At 43.2% G+C, this 20,499-nt stretch overlaps 1 protein-coding gene across 8 annotated transcripts in view; it reads left to right on the top strand.

The window, feature by feature from the left end:
- MAPRE2 (microtubule associated protein RP/EB family member 2) overlaps positions 1 to 20,499 on the top strand; it is a 187,210-nt gene that overhangs the window by 63,248 nt on the left and 103,463 nt on the right. For 2 of the 8 annotated variants that reach the window (XR_015153749.1, XM_086372771.1), the window contains exon 1: positions 7,187 to 7,444. The exons of the other annotated variants lie outside the window; for them this stretch is intronic. Coding sequence is in view for 1 of the 2 variants with exons in the window: in XM_086372771.1 (XP_086228897.1) it covers positions 7,326 to 7,444 (119 nt within the window). In the remaining variant the exon portion in view is untranslated. Of the gene's footprint in view, positions 1 to 7,186; positions 7,445 to 20,499 lie in introns of those variants that run through there. 8 annotated transcript variants of the gene reach the window in all.

Here is a 20,499-nt window from a genome sequence, read left to right as displayed (position 1 = left end):
TAGCCAATCATGTATTTACTCACTGATGTCATTTGGGTGTGGAATATATTTTAAGCTACCGATTGATAACCTGTCCCTGCCATTCCCTACTGGAAAATCCCAAGACGTACACATAGGAGAAATTGCTTGTCCCAGGGCAGCAGTGGTAACTGCTAAGTGGAATCTTCTGTCTGTATTCAGGGGTGATAACAATCTAAGGAAGCCCCCCCATCGAAGGTGGTGTGACAGCTGTGAATGCCTTTGACAGCAGTGATTATCAGCTTCAGTGAACACATTTGAACTTAGAAAAGGCATTTGTGATGAGTAGGTACTACGGGGATGGAATTGGGATTCCTGGTTAATGATTTCATATCTTCTCTCCTGTTGGATTTCTCAAAACCAAGGCAATGCAAAGTCCCTGTTTTAGATGAATCTCACATGTTGGAGAAGTAGAGAATGATTTCTGCCAAGATGCAATTATCGGGGCTTGCTGGCCTAACTCTCAAGAGAAATGGGGCTGTGCTATAACCCAGGAGCTTGGAAAATTAAAATCTGGGTTGGTGCCCAGCTCCATCTTCCTTGATTGGGCCTGTGGACTGGGACAGCGGCTGGTTTCCTTTTTTGCTCATTGCTCTGGCTCTGTGTCTGCTGGATCCGCCTTAGTAATCCTGCTCTCCAAACATGCATCTGAAATATTTGTTTGCCTTTTGGAGGGGAGGGTGGGTCGAGGCAGGATCGGTTCATCTGGTGCCTAACAAGTGCTCATTAATGAACACATCAGCTCCTCTAATATTGATGAGAGCTTTTTAGTGCAAATACTTGCTGATGCTAGTTAGTTGCTGATATTATGATCCTTAATGTAATATCACCTCATTATCGATCTTGCTAACAATGAAGGTTTCTCTACTTGTTGAAGATTTCTTTATTTTCTTCAGTAATCCTTGATGGGTCTGATCTGAAATTCAACCTCTTTAAAAAAAATTATCTGAGAATGTCTTATCAGATCCAGTCAACACTTCTCTGCACTTATCTGATTCAAACTTCCTGTGAAGTTCAGCCCTAGAGTCACCTCCTTCCTCTCTGATACCCACTTCTCCCCTAGGCTCAGTGAAACCACTGCCTCTTAGGATTGGCTCCATCAGGCAAAACCCTTTCCCATCTCTTTGCAGGCTGCTGCTTCACCACTCAGCTTTTACAGAGTGCCATCCGAGGCCTTGTCTCTCTCCCTGAGTGAAGGGCATCCACATCTTCAGCTTCAGTGATCACCCATAAGATCACCCTGCAGATCATCTGTATCTCCAAGTCGAACATATACATCAAAGGCCCACATGTTCCCTTATTTAAGAATATGTAGTGTACCCTGAGGAAACCAGGGTTGCAAAAGACACATGTATCCCACTGTTCACTGTAGCACTATTTACAATAGCTAGAACATGGAAGTAACCTAGATGCCCATCGACAGATGAATGGATAAAGAAGCTATGGTACATATACACAATGGAATATTACTCAGCCATAAAAAGGAACACATTTGAGTCGGTTCTAATAGGTGGATGAACCTAGAACCTATTATACAGAGTGAAGTGAGTCAGAAAGAGGAAGATAAATATTGTATTATAATGCACATATATGGAATCTAGAAAAATCGTTCTGAAGAAATTATTTACAGGACAACAATGGAGAAGCAGACATAGAGAATAGACTTAACAGACATTGGGAAAGGGGAAGAGAAGGTAAGATGTATGGAAAGAGTAACATGGAAATTTATATTACCATATGTAAAATAGCCAATGGGCATTTGCTGTATGGCTAAGGAAACTCAGGGAGAGGGCAATGGCACCCCACTCTAGTACTCTTGCCTGGAAAATCCCATGGACGGAGGAACCTGGTAGGCTGCAGTCCATGGGGTCGCTAGGAGTCAGACACAACTGAGCGACTTCACTTTCATTTTTCACTTTCATGCATTGGAGAAGGAAATGGCAACCCACTCCAGTGTTCTTGCCTGGAGAATCCCAGGGACGGGGGAGCCTGGTGGGCTGCCGTCTATGGGGTTGCACAGAGTCGGACACGACTGACGCAACTTAGCAGTAGCAGCAGCAAGGAAACTCAAACAGGGGCTCTGTATCAGCCTACAGGGGTGGGATGGGGAGTGGGGTGGGAAGGAGGTTCCAAAGGGAGGGGATATATGTATACCTATGGCTGATTCATGTTGAGGTTTGACAGAAAACAACAAAATTCTGTAAAGCAATTATCCTTCAATAAAATTTCAAAAAAGAATACATAGTGAACACCCGCTGTGTGTGAAGCCGGGTGACCCCTCGTTGTCACCACTCAGATGTCCTGTCAGCACTTCTCTAGGTCCAAAACACACTAGGAGACTCTTTCTTCCAGAGGACAATTCAATCTGTTATTTTCCATCTTGGTGAATGGTAACCATTATCCACTTGGTCACCTAAGCCATAAGCTTAGGATTCACTTGAAATATCTTTCTCCTTCACAGCCCACCCTTAATCCTTATCAACATCCATGCCTGCAATCAGTTAGTCCGGCAAATCATGGCAGTTATTCCCTCTGAATATCTCAAATCTGGGCTTGCTTCTGCAGCCCCTTGGCTCCTAAGTTTAGGCCTTGGTCACTGTTTGAGGCATTTTAATCTCCAATGTGTCTTCTGTACTACTGTAACATCAGACTTTCTTGATATGCAAATATCACCATGAAGTTCCTTCCTCAAGCACTTTTTTGTTCCAAAACATCTTCAAAGTGAAGGTCAAGCTTCTTAGCTTGGCCACAGCCCCTCCTGCATCCCACCTTGGCCCCTGCCACCGTATACTCTGTTCTCCATCCCCACTAAACAACTTGCTGTCTCCCTGAGACATCACACCCTTTCCTACCTGTGAATCTAACCGTATCTGCTTGAGGAGCCCTTAGTCTCCCCCTCTACACTACCAGTCCTCTTTTAATTTTTAAAAATTTAAAAAAAAATTGTTTTTTGGCTGTGCTGGGTCTTCGTTGCAGTGCATGGGCTCTTCTCTTGGCTCATGGGTTTAGCTGCCCCTAGGCATGTGGGATCTTAGTTCCTTGACCAAGGATTGAACCTGCATCCCCCACACTGGAAGGTGGATTCTTAACCACTGGACCACCAGGGAAGTCCTGCCATTCCTGTTTTAAATGACAGTACAGCCTAGTGGAGAATCATGTCAACTTTGGGGCCAAGATATGCTGGATAAGTTGCATTTACTATTTGAGCCTCAACTTTATCTCTAGGGTTATTGTGAGAATCAAATCAGATGTTTGTTGAATAAATGAATTATGTATTCATGTAGTGTCTACTGCATGCTAGGCCTTATTCTAAGCACTGAAGATATAGTAGTGAACAAAACAGTTGAAGAACCCTCCCTAAGGGATCTTATATTCTGTTTTGGAAAAAGAAATGGCAAGCCACTCCAGTATTCTTGCCTGGGAAATCCCCATGGACAGAGGAGTCTGGCAGGCTACAGTCTTTGGGGTCGAAAAGAGTTGGACACAACTGAGCACATATATGTATTCTGTCTAGCACAGAGAAAGTGAACAAAAAAGGTCATAATTATTACTCATCCAAGGCTTAGGTAATAGCTCCTTGGGGAAGCTTTTCGGGCCTATTTCAATTTCCATTCTGAATGGAATGGAATTCCATTCCCTCATCTTCTGTGGCCCTTTATCAGCCTGTCTGATACCATTATCAGGGCATCATGTTGTATCATAATTGCAAATATTTTTATCTTGCTCCCCCACAACTCTGAGTTCCCTGAGTACAGAGCCTGGGACTTTTCTTTTTGTTTTACCAGCTTCCAGTACGCAAGAAATCCAGTCATAAGTGTTAAGTGAATGAACATTTTAGAGTATGCTTAACTTATTATTTAAAAATAGCATCTACCACTAAAGAGCATTTGTTACAGGCCCAGCACTGTGTCCGTTGCTTCAGATATAATGTATTATGTGATGTAACCTTCACAGCAACACTGTGAAACCAGTATTATTACACCTACTTCGCAGATGAGGAAACTAAATCTTAGAGATGCAGAGTAACTTGTTAGTGTCAAATAGTCAGCAGGTGGTGAAACCAAGCTGGGGACCCAGGTCTGTCAGAGCCCCAGCTTCAGTCCACAGGGCTTGGTAAGAGAAGCCATTTCTCCATGGGGCAGCTGGAGATTTAGGTCTGCACATACTTTATTTTCGGTATACCTGTGTACCTAAAACCTCAACCACAGTCAGATGTACACAGACGTTTTAGTTTACTTTTTTCTATAATCTGTATGACTCTCTTTTCCCTGCTGAGGGAGATGGGAAACGAAAGGTTTTACTTAATTGCCAGTTCACAGTATAGCCTCTTCCGGTTCAGTCCATCTTTGGAGCACTCCATCTCTTGGGTGGATATTCCGTCTTTTAGATGTCCTCCTCTTTCCTAGGTCCTACTTCACCATACCAAACCAGGGACTTTTCTAGTGTGATGAGGCTGCAGCTTGATTGGGAAGGAAGGTGTTGGGGAGACCCTCTTTAAAAGCCATCTCTTCCCAGGGTCCCAAATGGGACATTTGCCTCTTTAGGCGCAAGAAAGTCCCTTAGGCTGAGAACAAAGCCAAAAGCTCTCTAATGCTCCCTTCAGGGAGCTGCAAATGGGAGATGCTGCTTTTGCTCACTTTCACCTGCTTCTTTTCAGCCTTGGGGTGGAGGTACTCTCCCCTCCCTCTTCCTGCCGAGTCTGTGCTTCCCCTGTATCCTAGCATTCTCCCTCCCAAAGTGGAATGTGCCCTCCCCTTCTTCCTGGGGCTAAACAAGAGGATGGCTGCCAGGTAACCTGATTTATGGGGAGGGGAATGAAAACACATCTGTTCAATATTTTCAAATTATTACCCCTGTTACCCCTGCGTCTTGGAGGGTAATCACAAATCTCTGGGGCCTCTCTGGGGCCCTTTACAGTGCTGTGGTTCAGAGCTGCCCCAGTGGAAGATTTACAAGGGTTCTTAGGTACCTCCTCCACCTGCCTGACTACTCCTCCCCGTTCAGCCCATCCCCCCAAATTCCTGGTCATAGTCCTCTCCTTCAAGAACAGCCTTGGAACAGTGGGAGAGTTCTCTCCATGAAATTACCTGGTGGAATGAGTAATAATAATACATTCAAATTCTGACAAACATAGTCCCTATGATAATACCAATTATGTGACCTGTTACTCAAACATGGGATCATAGAAAAGTAAGCTATCCTCTAGAGCCCCAAGTGAGAGGGCTGAAAACATTAAATATTTGATTTGTAGACTCTGCCTTTTAACTTCAGCCTGTCCCCAAAGAAAGGGGACGCTTTTGCAAAGGGGAATTAATTAGTAGGGAAATTGACAGCTGTGGGTCAAGTAACAGAAATAGGAGGAGGAAGTGTTTGTCTTTGTAGCAGGAACTACACTCTCATGCCCTTTTGGTTCATTGTGCAATGTGAGGCTTGTACTTGTATCTCTTGTATTTAGATATTTATCTGATGTACCTTGTTAAGACTTAGGTCAGAACTGGATCCTCATTATATATTAAAAAAATAATCATGTAAGCTGAGATATGGATGAAGTAATCAACTTGTACACTGTGCATTCACTGGAAAAATTAGAAAATAAAATTATTAAAATATAGTTCAAAAGGAGACTATAGAATAGGAAAAATGCCCCCCTTATTTGAGATTATCCTTACCATCTGTGTTGTAAACTATTTGATTCTAATTCTAGAAGCTTGATGCCAGAAATAACTTATTACCAGGGAAATATGCTAGAGAATTGTCAGGAATGACAGCATTTTTACTTGTTTTAATATCTGTATCACAAAATAATAAAGCTGGTAAGCTGTACAATGATGTGAAGGCATGAGCCTAGTACTTTCTGCTACATACATTTATTTTGACTTTTACTCACCCCAGGAAACATCAAAGACCACTTCTGATAAGCAGAGAACCACTTCTGATAAGAGTTGAAGGCAAACTCTTTTCTCTGAAGGAAAGCACTGGACACATCTGGAATCTGTTCAGAATTTATAATCTAATCCATAGACTTTGCACCGTACTAGCAATTCTATTCACAGTTGTCCTTTCACTGTTGAGAGTATATAAGGTACTTGATTGTTACCTTGATCTATAACATTTATGAGTTCACATTAAACACACATCACCACTGTCCAATCACATTGATAAAAAGCATGTCAGCTTGAAGTTCCAGCTCACTGCTTCCCGACTGTGTGACCTTGAGCCACCGCACCAGTTACTTCATCTCACTAGTATACTCATCTCTAAATTAGGGATGATAATAACAATAGGACCTGTCTCATAGTCAATGTATGTGAAAGATGCATAGCAATGAGGCAGAGCCGCTTGATGTTGAGAGTTTCCATCCAAATACTAAATTGGATGTTCACTTGTTTAATTCAAAGAAAATAAAAAACATGACAAGGATTTAATTATCTGTATCAGGAGGCAGTGTAAGAATTTGAATTGAGAGGTTTTGGGTAACCATGATGTTCTAAAATGGTGGGTCTTTAAAAAAAAAAGAACTCCCTTTGGGGATTCTTTTGTGCAGAAAATCTTCATTTGCAATTCTTGATTTTCTCATTATTAATGTAACGGTATATTGATTAGAAGGAAATGGAGCTTCCTATTCGGTTTTCAAGTTTGGGGTTGCTTTGGGGGAGGCGGTTGCTGCTGTTTGGAGAATGAGGCAGGAACCTGGAAATTTTAACCCCTTAGTCTGATAAATTTTCTTGAAGCAGGCTACCAGGTCGTCTTATATATTTCTGAAACCAGACCGAGTTTAATTTTCATGGAACAAGAACTTGGTATGGAAGGAGTTAAAGGGTCTCCCACACCCCTCTGCCTGAATCGTTCTTTTGTGTACACAGCTGCAGTGGGAGCTCGGGCTGGAAAGGAAATGGTTAGAGGAAGAGCTGGTTTTCAGACCCAGGCGAGTCAGTGAGGGGGGCCAGGGGTGGCCTGGGGTTTTACATGCCAGATGTAGGCCGGCCCGGGTGCCTGCCTGAAGCCGCCGGCGTGGTCGCGCAGCGGCCCAGCGCGATTCCAGGCGAGGAGATGAGTTAGCGGGTTGCTATGGGGACAGGCCAGGGCACGTGACCAGGGTGCTGCTGCCGGCGCTTTGACGTCAGCAGCCGGGAGGGCGGGCCGCGAGAGGGCGGGGCGGGAGCCGAGCGCCGAGCTGGGAGCAGCGAGCTGCGAGCAGGCGGCAGGCGCGGTCTGCGCGAGGAGCGGGCGAGCGGGAAGGCGAGACACAGCCACCTTCCTCCCCAGCCAGCCCACAGCGGTTTGTTCCCATCCTCGGGAGTGCGCCAATGCCCGGGCCGACCCAAACCCTGTCCCCAAATGGCGAGAACAACAACGACATCATCCAGGATAACGGGACCATCATTCCTTTCCGGAAGCACACAGTGCGCGGCGAGCGTTCCTACAGGTAATGGGGCTGGCCGGGGAGCGGCGGCGGACGGGCGGGCGCGCGGAAACCCGCCCGTTATATAATGGAGCAGACGCTGCCCCCGGTCCCGGCTGCAGACGGCCGTTTGTAAAGGCGGTTGTGGTTATTTGCTGTTTGTTTCCATGTGTCATGTTGGGTGTGCACGGAGGCTGCCCGATTGCAGATGGAAAGCATTTTGTGAATAGGTTTGCTGCCTGCAAGGGGTCTCCCTCCATCTCTTTGCTTCCACGTTGATTTCAAAATGCAAGCAAAATTTCCCCTCCTCTCCAAAGGGAGACAAGCCAGAGCACTTCCTTTCCTCTTTCCTTTTTAGATTTTAAAGGAACCATGAGGTAGGCTGTGCCTAAAGACCAGAAGGAGGGCGAGGAAAAGGTTTGCGCTTGCACTGGTGTGTGTGTGTGTGTTTGTGTGTGTGTGTGTGTGCAGGAAAGATGGAATCCTCTAGATTAAGCTGCAGTCTGTGATGTTGAACCGCCAGATTGATGGAGCTTTGTAAGAATTCTGCTCGCTGATTGGTGCAAGGATTGACAGCAGAGGTCACGGTGTCAGACATTCACCAAAATTTTCTCCATAGAACCCAAGGTTTATTAGAAAGAGATTGGACTGCAATGGACCTGAAAGGAACTAGGTGCACTTATGCATTTTCTTAGGAGTTTATGGCCTCCGCATGGGTGGGGGAGCCCGCCCTTCTTATTTACAGTAGGAAGGTAATTCCTGGTATTTTGCTGAGGTCTGATGTGGGGATGAGACTGATCTTGGTCATTGTATTGTGAGCTTTTTGATTAATGAGTCGGCCTGTATGGTTGGCATCGTTTTTACATTAGCATATCTGGCAATATGTTCTAGGAGATAAGCTCATTAAAATTGTTTGCATTGTTTGATAAGGATAACAATGTAATGGAGAATGCAGCTCGAGTCTAAGGCAGCTCATGGCCAGACTTGAAGGGAGACTGATAGCTTCGCTCATATTTCCTCTGAAGTTCTTTTGTACTGGGGTAGTTATTTTTAAATGCTACCTTGATAACTGCTAACAATGCTTTTGCTCTGAGGCAGAGCACACATACCCCTAAAACGCATCCTTTCAGCTAGGGAGCAACAGGAAATAACTCCTTTTTTTTTTTTTTTTAATGTCTTCATCTAAACATTCAGATGGTGTTATGGGCAGAATAGTCTATGTATATAAATGTTGCATGTTTAAAAAATAGAGCTGAAAGTACCCCTACTTCCTCTCTCTTTGACCAAAGAAACACTATTAGCTGACTCAAAAAAAAAAAAAAATTATAAGCGATCTTTGCCCTGTCATCCCTGGCAGTTACATAAATACTGGGAGTTAATTTTGGCTGTGCCCATGAGGTCACTAAAATCTCATGCCTATGCTTCCAAGTGATATGTTGACATGACATCCTCAGAGATTCCAAGTGCTTGTTGTTCTCTTAATATAAACCAAAATTGGTCCACAACCTCTGGGACTCTGCTTTTGGAGACCCATGTGATTGGAACATTGGGTCCCTTCTCTCCCTTCCTCCTTCACCTTTCTCTGTGAACATTCCAAAGCTTAAAATAGAATTTAAAAACAAAAACCCGGACATGTTGGTTTTAAATCTTCAGTATTTAAACTGCTCTTATAGGTAATACATTTGAAGCCCTTATTTATTTTTTTCAGTGATTTCATCTCTGCCACGTAGGTAGCAGTTGCTTTTAAGCAGAGTTCGAATTTTACCACATGGGCTGAAGGCAGTTGCCTGGTTGGGTTTTATTAGTCATGTGAACTAACTTGCAATGGCAATGGAAAGATCACTTGGGGGAAAGGTTAAATGCTACCTTTTGTTGATGAATTATTGTTTTACAGTAAAAATTCATTCACCTTTTAAATTTAGTCCAGGTTGTCCTTTCCATTTCCTGAACTATTTCCAGTTTGTTGTCCGAGTCCTGGTATGGTACCTGAAATGATGCGAGAAACAAAATTGAATTTGAATAAAGATCTGATGGAGCAAAATCTTAAGTCACTAAGAGCATCGTGGCCTTTGTATTTTATATAATAGGATTATTGGTCCCTATAGTGAGAGATGTCATAGGTTAAATGAAGAAAGAAGACTCCAAAATTGCTTTTGAATTGTGTTGTAGAAAATGTGCCCAAGGAGACAGACACACTTGTTTTCCTTGGTCTGCTTTTCTTTCAAAGTGGATGACCAGTGCAGTATAACTGCCACTTATTTTTTGGGGGAAAGGAAAAATGTGACACATTTTTCTATCCAGTAAGTGTTCCATAATTATTTTGGCATCCTGAGGCTGGAATAATATTGCCATTTAATTGCTGAGGAAACTTGGAAGGCAGTTTGAAAGCCAAAGTAGAGATTCAACTACATAAGTTTTACTTTGGCTGTAGGTTAAGTCTGGTCCCCATGATTGAGGTGTGTCAGAGAGTTCTGATGGAGTGCCATGGAGGGGCCTGGGTAAGCCCAGAGCCCTGGGGTGATCTCTTTCTGGGAATTTCCAAGGGAATCCTCTTTCTGGTTCCTTTACTGACTTCTAGGTGGTCCCAGCAGGTCCTTCTGCTTTGGCTCTATTTTCTACATTTGCTCATTGCATTATAGACTCTTTCATTGCTTTCTTATAAAAATCTTTGTAAGGCTAACTGAAATATTTAAGACAAAAAGCATCTTCACAGACGTATGTAAATATAAGAAGAATGCTATTGTTACTGAAAGGGGCCTATTCAGGCACTCCAGGATAAGAACACCCCTCACCTGGCTTGGAGCACAGGTGAGAAGAGAAGAACCCAGAGAACAAGGCCGTTCTTTCTAGCACCGTCAGGGGGCAAGTGGTCCCTCTTCCCAGCAGGAGACATTATTGTCATAACGTTTGCACCAGATTGTTTATAAATAAGGATCAAATGTGGTTCACGATCCAGATATCTTGATCCAGGTATCTCTTGGTATAAACAGAACCTGTTTTTACAGCCTGGACCAGAAGGAGTGGTAAATCATTATTGAAATAGAGTGCCCTTTGATTAGAAGAGCAAGTTTCCTTTAGAAAATTACCCTTCCATTAGCAATTTGAGTTGAAACGAGCAAGTGCAAAGATGGCTCAGCAGAGCCGTGTGGATGTGTCTCTGTGGCTCACGTCCACCACTCCTGTGTGATTGCCTTCTCAGCCCCAGCTTCCTCATTGCATTTATGAACACTAGAAATCCATATATTTTCAGAGCTGCCTAAAAAATAAATGTGGTGTGGGCCATCTGAAGTGACACTGTTTAATTCACAGAGCAAATAGTCGTGCTCTGCCCTCCCTGGAGAGGCGACTCCCTATAGCGCTGTTTCATGCAGATGCTCATAGATGAGATTTATTAACTGGCCCTCTGCCCACCGCATCGCATCTTTGTTTGCATACTCCAGGCTTTTAAGAATGAATGTATAAGTCCAGAGGACTAGTTCCACATGGGTATTTGAACATGCAACTACAGTAGCATATGTTTCTGAATTCTTAAAAAAGAAAAATTACTCGACGTGAGGCAATGGACTGTAAAGAAAAACACAGCGAAAACTTAAGCCTAGGACCTTGACTCTGACGTCCAGCTTTGCTAGTCTTGAAAAATGAGCTCATGGTAGGGCACACAAAAAGAAATATATGTATATGTGCCCACAAACACGTGTGCAAAAGATAGTTGCGAAAGCATGTTCTGTTTAATAGAAGCTATTGTAACATGCCTCACTTTAACCAGAATGTAGATTTCAGATCACATTCCCCAAACGGCGACTGCAGAAGTCTCCTTCATGCATCTCCATTAGGTATTTGTTAGCATCATCTGGGTTTACTCCTGTCTTAGGATGTTTTTGAAAATACTGATTTTTGTCCTTAACGTTTTTCTTAGTATTTTTAAAGGGTTACTAGATACCTTGACTGTAGCCCACCAGGCTCCTCTATCCATGGAATTTCCTAGGCAGGAATACTGGAGTGGTTTGCCATTTCCTTCTTCAGGGATCTTCCCAACCCAGGGATTGAACTCAGGTCCCTTGCATTGCAGGCGGTCTCTTGCTTTGCAGGCAGATTCTTTACTGACTGAGCCACCAGGGAAACTGCCTTAATTGTTAGGTGCCCAGTGTATTTATTTTCTTTTTGGCTGTGTTGAGTCTCTAGTTGCAACGGGGGTGGGGGTGGGGCTACTCTCTAGTTGCAGCACTCGGGCTCTCTTTGAGGTGACTTGTCTTGTTGCACAGCACGGGCTGTAGGGCACACAGGCTTCAGTGGTTGTGGCACGCACGGACTTAGTTGCTCTGAGGCATGTGGGATCTTCCCGGACCAGGAATCGAACTGGTGTCCCTTGCATTGCAAGGGGGATTCTTAACCACTGGGCCACCAGGGAAGTCCTAGGTGCCCAATTTTTGAACTTCTTTTCAGGGTCCTTTGTTGGAGAGTCTGTTAAAGGAGATGGTCCTCCGGGCGCCCTGGTCAGAGGCTCACCCCTGCTCAGCAGGGTTTGCCACTGGTCTCGTGTGTTTACGGGAGCATTGTCTTAGCAGAACAATGGTTTGAGATGATCCTCTGAATTTAGGAGGTTGATTTCCATATTCAGTATCTTTCCTGTATATATAGAGACCTCTTGAAGCTGCAGTGAATAATCCCTCAGATTAATGGAGGGGGAAATAGTGGGACTAATCTAAATATTCTGTGTGGTTTGGAGGATTAATTTGACAAATGCTTGAGAATCTCATTCTGGCCACGCTCTCTGCCAGATGCCCCTCGAAGGACCTGCAGTTGTAGCGAAGTCAGATGTCTGAGCCGCTCATTCTGTAACAGGTTTACTTTGTTGTGAATATTTGGCTGGGTTTGATAGCAGAAGTGGTTTGCGCTTTCTGAGCCCACAGTGACTCAAAGTAGAAAAAGATACCCACAAGGCCAGTATGTTGTAGGAAGCTAAAAGACCCTGTTGGAGACCAGCTATTTGGGTGAAAGGAGTGGAGGCTGTAGAATTAGAATTTTCATTGGATAGAATTTTCCCGAGGGATAGGACCATAGGAAGGCAGGCACGGTGACCGGAACTTGAAAATTGAAAGCATGTTGATTGAAAGACAGCATAATAAGAACGGAAGTGCATGCTGGAATTGAGCTCCTGTTTTGCAGTGAGAGTTGAAGGGAAAATGGAATCCTCCAGTGCCCCACCCTACAGCGTCCAGAATTCTTAGGGAACACTTCATTTGCTCTAATAGAGAGACCTCTCCGGCTCTGTTGTAGGGCTCAGGACAAGGGAGGTAGATGTTCCTGGCTCAAGGCATTTTCCCTCGTGTAGAAGCAATCATTGCAACTTCTTCCCATAACAGCGTTGGTACTTAGGTCAGATGGTGGCTTCTTGGTATACAGATGCCAACTTCACAGTTACCAGGCCAAAAGGGTGGCTACTGTATAGAATTTACACTCTTTCAATCCTCCCAAACTCAGAAGCAGAGTGTCTGGTATTTCACTGTGAAGGATCCTCAGGAGTCATTTAATGCCAGCTGATGACACTGCTCAGAATGCCCCTCAGGGCTCCGGTGCCATTTTTCTTACAGCTGGAAAGTGATCCCTTCGATGGCAGGTTCTGGAAGGGATGGACTGAGAGTGGACTGAGAGTTTAACCCAGATGGTGCGGATTGCTTTACTTTCGAATTTTGTCAATTTCACTTTAAAGGAATTGATTTACTCCTCTCCTGTGAACAGTGTCTTTTCCACAATGAAATTTGTTAGGATATGTATGTTAGAACAATTCCATTCTTCTTGACTTCGGGCTATCTTTCAGATACCAACCTCTGGAATTCTAAAGTGGATGTGTCATACTCATCTAGTATCCTTTTTCATTGAAGTATATTTGCTGTACAATATTACATATGTTACAGGTAGATAATATAGTGATTCACAATTTTTTAAGGTTATACTCCATTTATAGTTATTATAAAACATTGGCTATATTTCCTGTGTTGTACAATCTATCCTTGAGCATATTTTGTACCTAACAGAGTGTGCCTCTCAGCCCCCTGCCCCTGTATTGCCCCTCCTCCTCCCCTCTGCCTAGTGGCAACTACTGGTTTGTTTTCAGTATCTATTAATTTGCTTCTTTTTTATATTCACTGGTTTATTTTTTTAGAGTGCACAGATAAGCGATACCATACAGTATTTTGCACTTAGCATAATACTCTCCAAGTCCGTCCATGTTGCTGCAGATGGCAAAATGCCATTCCTTTTCAAGACCGAGTAGTGTTCATTGTATGTGTATACCTCATCCTCTTTATCCGTTCCTCTGTCAATGGACAGGTTGTTTCCAAGTCTTGGCAGTTGTGCATAATGCTGCTATGAAACTAGGATGCCTGTACCTTTTTGAATTAGTGTTCGTTTTTTCCTGATGTATACCCAGGAGTGTTGTCTCTCATCTAGTATCTTAAGCACTCTTCCAGCAACTTTTTGTCTTGGAACACTCCACGCACCCACCCTGCATTGGTATCACAGGAACCTCATTTCATAGCTCACTTTAAAATTCTGATTGTTCATCTCCTAGTTTTTGACCTTTGGCATTTATATTATGTTGAGAGAATGCAAAATGGAAGCCTACAGTTCACATAGGCAAAAACTGAAATTATGCGCTTTCGCCTTATAGCATGTATCAGAGACATGGCTCCTAAACATGTTTTTGTTAGATACATCCCCAAAGATAACTTATTTTAATGGAAATAACTCATTACTGCGGTAAAGATGAAACAGGGTTTTATAGGCCACCAAGAAATAATTTCTTAGTAGGTTACTGAGAAGAAAAAAAAATACTTGTACATTTTCAGTGTCATGTCTCCCCAGCCTAATTAGGATCTTACTCACTTGAACCAGGACGCACTTATTTAAAGCATTTTTTTTTTTCCTAAAGGATCCAAAGGTGGTGATAGGTGCATAGGATGGTCAACCTGATGACTGCTTTTCGTGATAGATGCTTTTGTGTAATTATCTCATAAAGGAAATGTAATGAGAGCTCCGTCTTTCTGACTGAGACCTCATTTGCTTTGAGCAGGTAAATGTGCCAAAGAGCCAGGTTTGTTCCATGACCTGAAACAGAAGAGGAATAGGGTGAGAGGCTTGAAAATGAAGAGTACGCGTTGTAAGTTTTTAGTGTACATTGGCACAAGTCTGTGAACCGTGGGATCTCACGCACAGAGTTGGTCCTGAGGTTTATGGCGGGCGCTTGATGTTAAGTCGTTCTTAAAATGACAGTCCTCTTCCTATGAGGCACACCTTAGGTTTCTGTGATCCGTTTTATTTTTTCCTAGAAGTCGTGTTTGATTTTCCTTTTTTAACATTAATTTTTTGTTCTTAAGAGTCAGCCTGCCCTGGCAAAGCCCTGAGAGATAATTTGTCTAAAATCACAGTGGCAATGACATCTCAGGGAGGTGTTCTTAGTGTCACAGTTCTACTCTGATTACAAACTGTAGTATCCCCTCATCCAGGAGCCCTCCCGCATGATTCCCTGCAAGGTTCGAATTTGGTAGCTCTGACGGTAAAGAATCTGCCTGCAATGCAGGAGACCCAGGATCAGGAAGATCCTCTGGAGAAGGGAATGGCAACTCACTCCAGTATTCTTGCCTGGAGAAACCCATGGACAGAGTAGCCTGGTGAGCTACAGTCCATGGGGTCTCAGAGAGTCACACACAACAGGACTTAGCGACTAACACTTTCACTTTCAAATCAGGAGAAACCTCTCCCCTCCCCAGTCGACTTCCTTTTTGTCAGTTTAGAAAGCCAGAGCATGTTTTCAGGTTGCCGATGATAAAATCTTTTAAGTTTCCACTCTGTAAATATACAGTTGCAGCTTTATTAAAATTTAAGCCAGAATTCCAGTCATCTAAGAATCTGGTCTTTCAGCGGACTCACCAGGTTCCTTCTGTATGTCATACTCTGAGCTGAGCACTTGAATTCAAAAACAAGTCACACAGGGGACTTCCCCTGGTGCTCCAGTGGTCAAGACTCCATGCTTCCACTGAAGGGGGTGCAGGTTCAATCCCTGGTCAGGGAAGTAAGATCCCTCATGGCGTGGCCAAAAAAAAATATATAAATCATGCATAGCCCTTTCTTGAAAAAACTCTAAATCTTGGGAACAGCAGGCAGGAAGGCAGTGTTTGACTGGAGAAATCTGAGGGGGAGAGGTACCACCGACCCCAGAAAAGTAATTCTGTGACTCTTGTGCTGATAACTTAGCAAGGGCAAAATTACCCTTGTAGCTCATTTGGTAAAGAATCTGCCTGTAGTGCAGGAGACCTGAGTTTGAGTCCTGGGTCGGGTAGATCCTCTGGAGAAGGAAATGGCAACCCACTCCAGTATCCTTGCCTGGAGAATCCCATGGACAGAGGAGCCTGGCAGGCTACAGTCCATGGGGTCCCAAAGAGTCGGACACGACTTAGCAACTAAACCACCACCGTAGCTTTCAGGAGCTTTCAGTAATGGCACCTGTAGATAAAAACCATGTTTGAGTGTGTGTGTTCCCTACTATGACCTCTGTGTATAAGTTTTAATACAGCCCCGTGGCATAGATTTGAGCATTGTTGAATGACATACGTGGTGGTGGTGGGGAGGTTACTTCTCCCTTACAGAAAGTCACTTGAGGAAAAATAAAATGCTTATCTCTTTTTATCCTCCAAATTTTATGGTATTTTTTATTGAACATCACTATGTTAAAATTAGTGCAGTAGACTAACTTTTATATAAAGAAAATGTATGTATTCATATTTCCTTAATGGGCATGGAGAAGCTGGAAGAATGTTAACATATGTGGAACCAGACACGTGTCACAATGGGACTGGACAGATGATGGGTCCCTGGGTTGAAAAAAATCAGAAAACTATGTAAAATGCACTCCCTAATCAAACAGTGGTGTTTCACTTAACCCCTTAGTGGCAGTTTGAAAATTAAATGAGTTTTGATTTTTCACAGTGAGTTTTACGTGTGGAAAGGTGTTAGGAAGCGTCTCAAAATATCCTTGCTGAAATCACATGGATGATGTTAAAGATTTGCCTGACCCAAGTACCATTCTTACACGCGGCCGCGGCATCCGCCTCTTGAGGTTTCACACGGAGCGAATGCACAGTCCATATTTTGTTTCGTTTTCTCCAGAGTCCGTCAGAGCTGCAGTCGGTGTTGTTTTTTGTGATGCTGCCAGCCTGCTTAGTATGCTCCATGAATCTTGCTCTGACTGCAAAATAATCCTCTGTGAAGATGGTTGTCAATATCCTCTTTGGATGTTTTCCTCCTCATTTATTGAGCACCTGGTGTGTCTCAGGTATTGTGCAGGGGCCCTAGAGTGTGCAATTGCAGGTTTTGGCCATTCTTTTTAGGCATTCTGCTGCTGTCCTCTGCACACCGCCCCTACCCTGCCCCCACTTCTGAGTCTGACTCCCCACCTTATGGAAGTTATTGAGTGATATCTGGCCTTGATGTCCGCCCCCCTCTCCAACCCGTGATGGTGCTAGACGCCAGCCAGGAAGCAGGCCATCTGCATTCACAAGCCCTCCCTGCCCCCTTCCCCTCCCCCTCCCGTCTGGATGAAGGCTGAGTGGATGGCAGGGAGACTGACCAATTAAGAATAAAACAAAAGGAGAGCTTTGAATACATTATCTCAGCTTTCTGGACCTGCTGCTCACCGGCAGTAACCGTGAAATAGAAAGCTTGTGGAGCCTGTGCTCTGCTAGAGAAGGAGGAAGCGGAAGAGGGCACGATTGGTGGATGCTGTGTGGGTGGGGGAGGGGAGCGCAGGATGAGGGCTTCTTGGGGGGGGGACGTGTCAGCCCCTCCCCCGCCCCCTGGCCCCCTGGCTCTTTCTGTTTCTGGGGACCTAGTACATCTATCCCTTGATCACGTCTTCTCCAGAGAGAAGGAAAGAGAGATGAACATCATCAGCCACCCAGGCAATGAGGCTGAGGACAGGAGGAGTCAGCCTTTCCAACATCCCTTAGTGGGGCTGGCAACACAACAGTAAATGCCAAAGCAGGTTTGGTGTTTGGAAAGCCGGTATCCCTCTCCCTGGAATTTCTCACAGGCAGATAGCATTGTCGGGTCACCGACTGTAAGATGTCAGCATGATTAACAGTTGAACACACTTCCAGCCTGTGTGATGAGGGTCATGGCCTCCTCACCTCCCGTTCAGAACGTGGTCTGCCTTCCATTAGGACCAACTGGGGCCCCCAGAGTCCCAGATTGCTGCTCAGAGAAGCAGGAAGGGGTAGCAGGCAAAGCTTGGGCTCTGGCCTCAGACTTATTCTCTATCCCAGCTCCACCCTTTTCAAACTGTGTCATCCAGGGCAAATTTTTTAGCCTCCCTAAGCCTCATTTTCCTAATGTGCAAGTGGAAATAATAATAGCATCAACTTCACAGTTTTTAATGAGGACTTAAATGAGATGCAGAATATAAAGTATATCAAGCAGTTGAATGGTGTAAAGTAAAACGCCTTTCAGAATATTAGCTAGTATTGTTGCTTGTCATTTCACTCTACTCTTTTACCCTGTCTTTATAATAAACTATGATCTTTGTGTCCTTACTACCTCTTACACTATCTGACACATAGCAGTTCATTAAAAGTCCAACTTCAGTCTGGAAAAAATTCAAACAAATTATACTGTGATCTCCCCACCTTACCAACTTGATTAAGAATTAATTTTACATACAGTGAACTACATCTGTTTAAGGTATAATGATTCAGTGAGTATTGGTGGTATGTATGCCCTTGAATCCATCACTCCCAAAAGATTCCTGGTATCCTTTGCAGTTCATAGCACAGGTAACCACTGCTCTGCTTTCTTTCACGCTAGATTAGATTACCTTTTGTATAAATGGAATCATACGGATTGTACTCTTTAGTGTCTGACTTCTTTTACTTGGCATAATGATTTTGAGATTGACCCAGCATGGATGAATACAACTCGGCCACAAAGCTCATTGCTGTTTGTGGCCAAGTGGTATTCTGTTGTATGGCTTTGTTGTTGTTCAGTTGCTCAGGCAGGTCTGACTGTTCGCGACCCCATGGACTGCCTCACACCAAGCTTCCCTGTTTTTCACTGTCTCCTGGAGTTTACTCAAACTCTTGTCCATTGAGTCAGTGATACCATGCAACCATCTCATCTTCTGTCATCCCCTTCTCCTCCTGACGTTAATGTTTCCCAGCATCAGGGTCTTTTCCAACGAGTTGGCTCTTTGCATCAGGTCGCCAGAGTATTGGAGCTTCAGCATCAGTCCTTCCAATGAATATTCAGGGTTGATATCCTTTAGGATTGACTGGTTTGATCTCCTTGCTGTCCAAGAGACTTTCAAGAGTCTTCAGTTTCGAACTACAGTTCGAAAGCATCAGTTCTTTGGCACTCAGCCTCTTTTATTGTCCAACTCTCGTATCTGTACATGACTACTGGAAAAACCATAGCTTTGACTCTACAGACCTTTGTAGGCAAAGTAATATGGCTATAATCATATTTTATCAGTTACCAGCTTGTGAACATTTGGGTTAGTTTTGGTTCTTAGCAATTATGGATACAACTTCTAAGAATATTCATGTGTAAATCTTTGTGGGACAAATGTTTTCATTTTTCTGAAATAAATATCTAGGAGTGGAATGGTTGGGCAATATAATTGCTGTTTAAGAGACTTAAGGAACTTAAGGAGACTTAAGAAATAGTTGTCCAAAGTGGTTGTACCATTTCACATTCCTACCAGAAGTGTAGGAGAGTTCCAGTTGCTTCACATCCTTGTCAACACTTGGTATTGTTAGTCTTTTAAACTTGGCCATCCTTACAGATGTGGACAAGTATCCTGCTGAGATTTTAATTTATATTTTGATTATTAATGATATTCAATGTCTTTTATGTGTTTTGTTGGTCATTTGTGTACATTCTTTAGTGGAGTGTGTGTTCAGATCTTTTGTCTATTTTAATAAAAAAAATTAGGTGGTTTAGTTTACTATAATATGGTCTTAACTTAGATTTCAGTGAGTTTGAGTCCTGTGTTCTTAACCTGAATCTAAACCTCTTAAGAAAAGGAGTCAGTGTTTCTACCTGTTCTTTATCCACAATGCTTTTTCTGGAAATTAGGTCCAGTTCTCAGTAAGTACATACTAAATGATTATAGTAAAATAATAACTGGATCGTTATTTTTAACTCAGGGGAAAACTACTAAAGCCACTTTAAAAGTGTATATGAAAGAGTTAAATTTTGGAGCTATATTTGCTTTGAGATCTTGACATATATGAGATACTCTTTTAATTCTGTGAACACTATAGTTCTGTAGATAGTCTTTTCTTTGTACTTAACACCATATCAGATTTTACACCATTGAATTTAAAAGGAAAATGTGGGTAGAAATGTCTTCCTCTTTAAAGGTAGCAAGGAACCATTTCCATATTTCAGAAATTTTGCCCAGAATAATTGAAGTATTACATGCCATTCCCTGCCCCCTTTTTTAAATTCTTAGGCTAACATTCCCCCAACTCTTGCTCACTCCTCATTCTACCTCATTTGATAATTTTTGTTCTTGTTGTCCAGACTGGCTCCTGACTTCTTAAAACCCTTAAAGAGAAGTTGGCTCAGTAAAGTTACTCAGTCGTGTCTGATTCTTTTCGACCCTATAGACTATAGCCCACCAGGTTTCTCTGTCCATGGAATTCTCCAGATAAGAATACTTGAGTGGATAGTCATTCCCTTCTCCAGGGGATCTTCCCAGCTCAGGGATTGAACCAGGGTCTTTTTCATTGCAGGTGGATTCTTTACCATCTGAGTCACCAGGTAAGCCCCATAAGCTCAGTAAGGTCCTAGATTTACCTGAAAGGATCAGCTGAGGACTCTTGTGATTTTTAAAAGGGAATGCTTGGCTTCCCGAATCTTTGCAGCCCAAAACCAAATTTCTTAACCACATATGTTTCAAAATCCAAATATACTATGAAATAAAGGTCATTTATTATTTCACAAATGCCCTAGGTCTTATAGTAAATTTTGACTGCAACATCTTTCATCTATCACTTACTCACTTTATTGCAAAACCATGAGGC

This window comes from Bos grunniens, chromosome 24, assembly GCF_055505025.1.
Source record: "Bos grunniens cultivar Pamir isolate PY7600 chromosome 24, Bosgru_T2T1.0, whole genome shotgun sequence".
NCBI classification, from domain to species: domain Eukaryota; kingdom Metazoa; phylum Chordata; class Mammalia; order Artiodactyla; family Bovidae; genus Bos; species Bos grunniens.
The sequence above is the reverse complement of the archived record's forward strand: the minus strand, read 5'-3'. Positions and strand labels throughout refer to the sequence as shown.